This window comes from Hibiscus syriacus, unplaced genomic scaffold, assembly GCF_006381635.1.
Source record: "Hibiscus syriacus cultivar Baekdansim isolate YM2019G1 unplaced genomic scaffold, ASM638163v2 tig00110194_pilon, whole genome shotgun sequence".
Classification (NCBI taxonomy): domain Eukaryota; kingdom Viridiplantae; phylum Streptophyta; class Magnoliopsida; order Malvales; family Malvaceae; genus Hibiscus; species Hibiscus syriacus.
The window spans coordinates 865077-875714 of record NW_024062620.1 but is presented as its reverse complement, the minus strand read 5'-3'; the positions used below and the strand labels follow the sequence as shown (position 1 = coordinate 875714).

The 10638-nt window shown below is 30.5% G+C and overlaps 1 protein-coding gene and 1 non-coding gene across 2 annotated transcripts; both read right to left on the bottom strand.

Moving 5' to 3' along the window:
- Positions 1-2315: 2315 nt before the first annotated feature.
- LOC120217938 (trihelix transcription factor ASIL2-like) lies at positions 2316-4244 on the bottom strand. Its single transcript, XM_039214964.1, has 2 exons — positions 3368-4244; positions 2316-2828 (listed from the first exon to the last, which is right to left on the bottom strand). Exons 1-2 carry the CDS (start codon positions 4001-4003, stop codon positions 2439-2441), a joined length of 1026 nt encoding a protein of 341 aa, XP_039070895.1. The 5' UTR covers positions 4004-4244; the 3' UTR covers positions 2316-2438.
- Positions 4245-8516: 4272 nt separating this feature from the next.
- Positions 8517-8600, bottom strand: TRNAL-CAA. Its single transcript has one exon. It is a non-coding gene; the product is annotated as a tRNA-Leu (tRNA).
- Positions 8601-10638: the final 2038 nt, after the last annotated feature.

The window sequence follows — 10638 nt, the reverse complement described above, 5'->3', positions numbered from 1 at the left end:
CCACATCACATATGACTCAACTTGTTGATTCGCTCACACATTGAGGAGATACGAACAGAGGAGGTTGCCTGCTTCACACATCTCGAAGTGATTGATCCACTCCAACACATCATGAGAAGATAGGACTTTGAAGACAGTCGATCCACTCTATCTCATCTTGAGGAGATAAGACCTGCAAAAATTAACCGTCTCTTCATGATTACCATATTTCAATATCACATTTGAAGGTTTTAACATCATATAAGGTGGTCTCATGGTAAGTTATGCGGTACGAAAGCTTTAATATATGGCTGAAGAAATACGTTATCGAAAATGTTATTATTGTTTTAATATTTTTGGTAAAAAATTACCTAAAATATTTTTTTTTTTACTTAAATCATTAATGTTTTTTAACATTTCCGGTCAAGTGTCCAATATTAACATTTTCATTACAAAAAATAATGTTTTAGGTAACATTTTATCAGATACATTAACAAACACAATAAAGCGCTTAATAATAATATTTTCGATAGAAATAATAATGTATCTGGTAATTTTTTACTGAAAATATTAAAAAATAATAATAATATTTTCAATAACGTATTTCCTTAACTGTATATTAGACTGCCACATGTGAGACTTCCCTAGGTCTCATGGATGATCCAAAGACCTAAACATCATGTTCAAAGGACTAATTAAGCGAGAAATTTTATAAATCAATTTCCCACTTTAGAAATTTATCTTTTAAAAACATTTTGCCGAAGGATTTAATAGGCTCTAAAAATTAGTTTCTTATTTTGGAAATTCTTCTTTTGAAAATATCATGTTCGAATATTTAAAGATAACCCAAAAAACTTAACAAAAAAAAGTTAAACAAAATATATTTCCACTTATATATTAATATATCAAATATCCTTCCGGAATAGTTGGTTATTATATCAAATATCGATGGTTAAACAATATATATATATATTAAAACAATAACTTAATTTGCTTAAGCAAGGTCTTGAGTTCGAGTCATTGTGTATACAAAAATTCATAATTTACCAAAATCAGATGTACACCGTGGATTGGTTCAGATTAATTAAAACGAAACCTTAAACCGAAAGGGTAAAAAAAAACAAGAACTACCGGCCCAATTAAGAAAAGAGAAGAAAAATATATATTCCTTTCAGAAAGAGAAGAAAAGAGATATATGGAAAGGTATGGTAGACAAAGGACTACAGGCCCAATTAAGTAAAGGGACAGAATCTATCTATAAATAGCGAATATGGAATTGTTCAACTATTACTAGTAAATAGGAAGCGATTTTTTTAAAATATTAAATTCTTAATTTTAATTAAAATTTAATTTTTGAAAATTTGAAGTATAAAAAATTATAGATATTGAAGTAACTATATTGGACGAATACTTCCACTAGAAGACATTTTATTTTTTTATTCTTTGAATATGGATATTAAGCATCCACATTCAAACCAATAAATGATAGTTTTTTTATATAGAAAGTTAGGTTTTTATTAAATAAAATATAAGATATAACAAATGTAGCATAATTTTAATATAAAAACTTAAAGGGTGTGAAGAAAAATAAAATCAAAATCTTCTTCTTAGTAGACATTTTATCTTTAAAAGAAAACATAGCAACTATCAATAATATTTTTAACTCTGTGTGCCAAGACATAATATTGATATAGGCGTAGAGATTGAGATAAACAATTTGACATATTGCTCAGTGAACGGTTCTAAGTGCATCGATAAAATACCACAAAATAAGATCTATCTGTACGAGACTGTCGACCTTTCCTAACATGGAGGTGTATTATAATAAGTGCAACACGAAACGTCAGATTATTATAACGATAGAAAAAAATCGTGTCATAAAAGCAGACAAACAATCGTGCCTAAAGACAAACAAAAATAAACGCTTCAATAATATGCTAAAAAGAAAGAAATCAAAATGGGTCTAGAACCTATGCCCTAAAAAATATGAGAAAATACAAATAAACTATTTGATCAATCAGCCAAGTGTGATCGCTCATGTATGTATATATATATATATATGTTCAAAGATGAAAAGAGAATCATATGTCCAACCTAATCGAGACATCATTTAGGGAAAATAAAATTAATTACAGGAAACTGAATAGATAGGAAAATGCAAATTGAATTAACTCCATACGCACCATTGTAATTCATTTAATAACTTAAAAGTTGTCGCACACAACAATTTACTATGGTAATGCTGCTACATATTTTTTTCTTTGCATAAGCAGTAAACATTAGCTTATAAATGAGGTAGAAATTGCAATTTACCTACCCCCACTACCTTTATCTAATAAATTAATTAGTGTATTAAAAGTTAACCCTTGATTTCTAGGGGATGCTCGATGTCAATACACAAAACCTACTCATAAATATAATTAATTATATTTTTTTTCACTAATAATCATCATAATATTTCAATTTCTTCCAATCCTTAATGAAGAATCAACTCTTTTATTTGATCCTGCAAAGAGCCTAGCAATTTCCAATTGAGTGGTGGCAATGATCTCAGTTGTTTTGAGGTCCATTTCTCCTCTTTTAGCCTCAGCTTCAACTCTCATTTTCTCAATTTCTTTCATTGTTTCCATCCTCGCATGTTCTGATTTTAAAACTACTTGTGCTAGCCATTCAATGCTCCTAGCTATTTCCCACTCTTCTTCTTTCCTTCTCTTCTTTTTCTTCGTCGTCTCCGTTTTCTTCGTTCTCGGTCTTTCTTTGTCACTGTAAAGAGCTGGTGTGCTACTATCGGTCCCCATAGCTATCTTGTCTGATAAATGATCGGATAATCTTGTTCCCGCCCCATCCTCCTGTTAAAATCGAAAGAACCGTAACATCTTTAGCAAAAAAGTCTTGGAGAAAAACATGTAACTGCTAAAACTCGAATTCAATTTTGTTAAAATCCAGCATTTAAAAGAAAAGAATAAAACATTTAGACTAAACCTAAGTTCAATCATCGAAGTAAATACATATATTTGAAACAAAATTGTACTAGTGTTCATGATCTTTTTAATAGTTTTCGTTGATTACAATATATATAGAATGTCTATTGAAAGTCTATTACTAATGTCCTAATTACTTAGGATGGTGTCTTTAAAGAAAATAACTTTGTACAAGGTCTTCAATGGTCTTTTTTCTTGCTTTGTAAAAGATGCCATGGCTAAAAAATGGAGGAAATGGGTACTTAGCCTTTTTTTTTTGGACTGGAAACTACTCTTCTGAAAATAGGTTATGCCGTCATGGCATGAAAAATATCTTCTTCTATTAGGGAAAAACAATATTGTAGAAATAATCTTAAATTCATGTCATAGGACAAATTTAAAAGACTGTGTATATAATTCGTACTGACCTTGGGGATCCTATCAATACCATTGGAACCATTCGAATTTTGTGTATGTCCAGGAAGCTGAGGAGCCAAATGCGGTGGCGGTGCTGGAGCAGGTGGTTGATGTTGCTGTAGCACCACCATCATGGCCGGCTCCGGTAAACTCATAAGAGGAGGGTTAGAGGAAATTGGAGTAGTTGCTTGAGGAACTGCTGACGGTTGCAGCTGTTGCGGCGGAGGCGGAGGTGCAGTAGTTCCACGAAGTAAAAGGTCAAGCCGCGGATATAAAGGCCAAGACGATCTGTCAGCCGTGGCAGACTCCGATCGGTACCTTTTCTTCATGGACTCGATCTTGTTCTTGCACTGAGTTTGAGTCTTGGGCGACTTGATACAATTAGCTCGAGCCGAAACATAACGAGCCACATCTTCCCAATCTTGACCCTTAAGTTTGGCTCTATTTCTAAGCACCCATTTGTTTTCGTAAGCTTCAAGTAAGCTGGAAACAGCTCCTTCACTCCATTCATCACGTTTCAGCCTATCTCCGCCGCCAGCATTAGCGGTGTTTGCAGGGTGTTTTTTAGGGGAAGAGTCTTCTTTGGTGATGGGAATGTTACTATTTGAGAGGAGAGATGGGTTTTCTTGGTTAGTTTCTTTGTCCATCTCTCCCTGTACTAAAAAGAAGCTCTTTAGTCTGGTTTCGCTGTTAACATTCTGTATTCACACCCATCAAAGAAGTTTAAAAGTGAAAAAAAGGGCTTTAGTGGAGGGTTGAAAAGAAAGAAATGAGTGAAGTAGTAGCATTACAGTAAAAAAGGGCAAAAGGTAGGGTTTGGAGTGGTGGCCAACCAAAAGGAGACTTGAGAAAGAGAGCCACTAGCATCACCATTAGAGAGAAACAATAGGAAAGCAATGGCTAAGGGTAAAGGTTAGTGGCAACCAAGATAAGTGGCAGATGTTTTAATTTAGTATCTAATTTATTAATTGATTAATCTAGATTAAGTAATATAGAAATATAAACATAGGCGGATATAAGATTATATGTTAAAGGATGAATTTTTTAAATTTTAAAGGAAAACAAATTTATAACATTTTAGAATATGAAAATATGTTATTAATAAAAAATATAAATAAAATATTTAAAATATATAATAATTTAAAATTCAAACACAACTACCCTAATTTCTCTCTCTCTGCTTTAGTTTGTTTTATTTATAATATCAAAATTTATATCCGTGAATTTAATTATTTTTTTAATCTGTTTAAGAAATAATGTGTGACTTGTGTTCTATCATATGTGGGTGTATTTGATAATTTAAAAATGTAAAATAAACATGATAAAAAAATATATTAAAATTCTAAAAAAACAAAAAAAATATTACAAAGAAAATTTTTCACATGTAACGTGTGTGTATATATATATATGATAATATATAAAAATTTATATAAATGTAGAGACTAAGATAAAAAATAATATTGAAATGGTAAAATGTATTTGTTGGTGTGTTGGTTTAATTGCTGTGGTTGGATTATTTTGGCTGTTAGCGTTGATATGAAGCCAACCAAGAAACCCACTCCACTGGCCTACTACACAGATTAGAGAAAGGGGCGGTGATAGTGGAAGAGGTGGTGGGTCATTCACATGCCTGTCGCCCACTCCCTTCCAATATCTCTTCTCATCTCATACATAATATAATTATATAATCTAAATATAATTATTTCAATATTAAAAAAATATTATTATTACTTAAAAATTTATGTTCGAGCACTATATTTATAGAAAATATAAATATTTAATATCTAATAATTGATGTCTGTTTTGTATTTATTACATATTAATAAAAAAATATTTTTTTTTATTTTTTTTATCTCTTTCATATCTCTTCCACAAATAATTGATCAAAGTCTTTAGAATAAGGAATTTCTAAAAGATTTCTTTCGTTGACCATAGTCACAAAAATTTCATATTCTCATGCGAGTTATCTTTTCTTGATATGACTTTTGAGAGTATCACATAATAGGTAGAGCCATATTTATTGTGAGACGATCATATTTACTCAATTTGTTAAGTTAAGAATATTTATTATGATTATAAGAGTGTGATTGTTCACGAAATGTAAGATTATCAGTAAGAATAAAAGATTACTAGGGAATATTATTACTGTGAATGTTGTATTTTGTATTTGGTTGATTTAGTAGGAATATAAGATTATCATATTTGGTTAAAAGAATAAAAGATTATTTGGATGTATATTTTACTAAATTGTCCTTATTATATATTTGTTTTTTTAAAAGTTGAATTCTACTATAATTAATTTATATATTTTCTTTTAAAATTTTAAATTCATAAAATTTATATAATTTTTTTACAAAATTGAAAAGATAAATAGGTTTAATGAAAGGGTAAAATTTTATTTTAACCCATGAACTTCATATAAACTTATAATTATGGATTTTTTTGTAAATCTAAAATAGTTTAAGGATAAATTTGTAATTTAACCTTTACAAAATTTTTATTATTCAACGATAGAATAAGGATAATTTTGAGAAAAAATAAGGGTATTTTAGTCCAAAACGTCGGTAATCCAATAATACCTAAGGGAAGGGGTAATCACATTCCCGATAATATAAAAAAATCATTGTTGGTAATAAAAGATTATCGGGAATAAGATTATCGGCCAACCAAACGGGGGAATGAGGATTTCATTCCCCCAGTAATGTTGTATGTCGTGAACCAAACGACCTCTAAGTCTGACATTAATACTAAGGGCCTTTCTATAAAATTCCTATACAAGATGAAAAAGCGTATTATGAAGATTCTGCTTGAGCCATACGACATCCATCATCTAACGTTCATTATTCTTCTTAAAATCATCATCTACGATTCTCCACCTAAAACAAAAAAAAAAGATAAACCGTCTATATCCATTGTAATCCCAAATGTTACCGTAAACAATACCCATATGCTTTGATCACTGTATTTGGCCATGTCCCACCCTCTTAACCCCGTCTTTTGAGTGTTCCTTTTGAGCTTTGCCTTTTGCAATAACTTGAGTGGAATCATTTGCTATTAGAGTATGGCATAAGACTAGAGTTAGGGTATAAAGACATTTTTATATGGCAATAGATTTGTCGTGACATATTCTTGTATTGGGCACATTTGATTATGGTTGGTTAATTGGATCCCCAATTAATGTGTGCCACGCCAAGTTGGTCAATTATTAATAAGACTCTCCTTTTCAATTGATCCTTGTATTCTTATCTTCAAAATCTTTTAATTGTCACATTAGATTTGGTAATTTTAGATGCATTGCATAAAATAATACAAAACGGTATGTAAATGAACAATTTGAATATGATACGAAATTATGCACATATATCTACACAAATTATTTATGTCTAAATTTATATAGATATAAATATCTTAAAAATGAACATTAATACACAAATATGACATAAATACACAAACTTTACTCCTTTGAATGCTTAAAGTTTTAGATAAAAATATTAAAATGAAGAATTTGTTAAATAATTTGTAAAATTTGAAGATCTAGAAAGATTAAAATATTAAAACAATTTTATTATGAATATTTATTTATGTAAATGTTGATCTTTATCTATAAAATAAGATTTTGATATACTTTTGTCTATAAATATAAAGTCTGGAGAACGCATTGTACACAACTCATATTGAGATAATGATGTAGATTTATCTCCTTATCCTCATCGCTTATTCTTCTTATTTTTTCATTCCGCTTATTTTATAACAAATTTAAGAATATTTCTATTTTAAATCATAAATTATTATATTTTTTATATAAATAGGTTTTTATTCATTTAAATTTCTAAAAAAATAGTAATTATATTAAATAAAATATAGGTTCATATTAAAAAATTGTTTGAGCACAATTAAAAATTAAATGAGACATTAAAATATGAATTTGATTAAGAGTTTATTTGAATACAATTTAAAAATAAAATGGTTTTTAAATACTATAGAAATATCAAAATTAATTTTGAGTAAATGGATAAAATCAAAATTTATTTGTATTATTTGGGTAAATTACATCAACAATATCTAACTATAAAAAGTTATAAAATGATCATTAATATTTTTATCACCAATAATTAAAATAATTAACATAAAGATAGCATAATAAGTTTTTAAAATTATATATATGAGGTAAGATTTGTTGATATAGTGTAATATTTTTTAAGTTTTACGTATTTTTTTATCGTTTGATGAGTAAAAATGGATGAATGAGATTAATAGTAAGAAATGAAGAGAATTTTATGAGAAAGATAAAAACAAGATCATACTAAAATTTAAAAACTTTAATACCAACGGAAAAAGTGTCAAATTTAAAAGTTTTAATCACAATCACTCATTTAGATTATATTTTCGTTCTACACAATATAAATAGATATAAAATCATATGTTTTAGATCATTTAGAGTTAGTGGGATAGTCGTCCCCTAAATTTTTTAAATTATCATATATTTTAGATTTTTTCTTTATATTTTCTACCGATAATATGTATTCGTCCCTTAAAAGTTTATAAGTTCATTTTCTAACATAAAATCATATGTTAGTCCCTCGTTGTATACTTGTGGAACTATGCACGCTCAGTCATGCATATCTTCATATGCATTTCGTTTCGTTTTGTTTACTTATTCATTTTATTCACTCATATTCTCTTAGGTCATGAATTCTATACTCACTAGGAATACTTCCTTCTTGCCTCTAGAGTCCCCTTTTTCTTCTTTTAGGTAGAATTAGGATTAGATTTAGAATGTAAAAAAAATATATTATTTTTTCAAAATAATAAAAAAGCGTTTGTTCCTTTACGGGGTTTAATACACCCACCCTGAGACAACGATTCTCATACGTAAACATGTATATATACAAACCTGTTAAACACAGAATCAAGATATTGTTTCTTCATAAGATTGAAAAACACATGTAACCCAGCAAGAATGGATGTATTTTGTGTCTATGGGAGGGGCTGTACGACTGTACCCAACTCCGCATTTTTTTTTACATTCAATTCATAAATATAACTTGACTCTTACTTTCAAAATAAAATTATACTTTATTCTTAACCAATATTATGTAAAACAATCATTTGTCATTTGTCTTTGAAATTATTAATTAAGATGACAAAAGAAAATAAATTTGTCAGAAGTGGGATTTGAACCCACGCCCTCTTTCGAAGACCAGAACTTGAGTCTGGCGCCTTAGACCACTCGGCCATCCTGACAACTGTTAAAGCTCAGCTAGTATTATTATTGGTATTGTAAAAAATGGAGTTAATTCACTTTTTTTTTAATAATCTTCCTTGCACTGGTGGAAAGAAGATTCCCGGTCCATAATTTGTCGCCTTTAGGAGTGGACAAATTACCCATGGATGCTTGGGAGAATGGGGGCAAGGACGGATGCTTGGGAGAATGGGGGCAAGGACGGTGTTCTGTGATTTGGAGAGGAAATCTACGGGATGATGAATGTCTACTTTGCTGATCCAAGGAATCTCTTGTCTACCATGTTATTGATTTTGACTACTTGAAATTTGGACGGAGTTCCATTGTTGGTTGCATCTTATCGGGGTCGAAGATCTATATAATCGGCGGTGCAGGTGACCGGGTGATGATCCTATTGACGTCTACTTTTGCAATGCATCAACTCCTGACCTGAGCATCGTCATGGAAATTATGAATGACACTGGCAACAGGGCCCTAGTCTAAATAGTTGCAAGCCAAGGCCTTTGGTAGTCTGTCTTACGGGTAATATTTATGTATTTCCCTTAGGGCATTGATGAAAATGACCTTTATGAGGTCTTGAAATTTGATAGTTGCCACTAGGAAGTGCCTCCTCCTCCTCTTCCTTTTCTGGCGAGTAGGATGAGCATTACCGAATTCTCACAAGGGTCCTTTATGATTAACGGTAATACCATCGTTATCTTCGGATCCTACAAGTTACAAGACGAAGCGGCTCGAGTACTGTCCGTATCCCCTGTCCGTAGTTCCGATGAACAGGATTCTGAACATCTCAAGTTGGGCAAGTCTTGCTATCGAGTTAAGGACTTGAAGTCCAAAGATACTGTTTTGATGAGTAACTAAGCGGGCTTTTCCATAAGAATACTGCAGCAAACCCTTATGTTCCATTTTTTTAGATTGCTCAGCGTTATAATTTTGTCTAATAAGCCTGTCTTGATGATGCTTGCAGGGGAACATTTTCATTATGCTGATTGGAAGTGTGAGTATGTGCTAATCTGATTCATGGTTTGTGCATCGACTACTACTAGAGCTTTAAACCAGCCTAATTGATCTTAAGTATTGTTGAACTCAATTCCAATAAAAAGTTTTAAAATTGAGTTTGACTCGACTTGAAAGCTCACGAGCTTAAATTTTTATGCCCGATTTTAACTCGAAATAAAAATTAAAGCTTGACTCGACTCGAAAACTCATAAGCTTAAAATTTTTAAACTCGACTCGAAACCAAAAATTGAAGCATAATTCGAACTCGAGTCAAGTCCATTCAATTCAAGTGATAACCGAACTTTGACCAAATTAAATTCTTGGAGTTTATGACCTGTCTCGTCTTTTTTACGCCCTTAATTACGACATCCAGATGAATCCCGGTTGTGACGCAATGGTCGATTAACACCTAAAACACACCTCATATTCTCCTGATAATCCCAAGATGTCCACTAGATTAATCAGCAAGTCTCGTGATAATGCTCAATATGGGTGTAAATCATTTGCATTTCTAAGCTAAATTTGATGAGCTGATCAGTGTAGTTAGACGCAAACTATAGGGAAAATAGAATTCAATATTTCAATGCTCGCAGTTAATGAGCCTAGTTAAATTTATTTAAAATTTTAATAATTTTTGAACTACACAAGAATATATTAATAATTATATATATAATCGGGTTTATACCCAAGCCAACTCAAATTGATCCAAAGATTCAAAAGTTGTCCCAAACTGAAAATTAACAGATTCGATATTGAATCGACTAAAAAAAATGAAAGATTTAATATTAACTTGACCCAAAATTCAACCGATCTGATATTAACCCAACTCAACTCGACTAATTTGATATTGATCTGATTCGATATCCGACTCGATTGATTTGATATTAACCAGATCCAATGCAAATAGAATCGAATCTAAACCAAAGACAGTCTAGACCCAAAATATGTTTGTTCTCCAAATCAAATCGTATAAATTGCATAATTATTCTAATTGCCACCTAAAAAACTACTGTCAAGACATTCTCGATTGTAACTAAAATTATT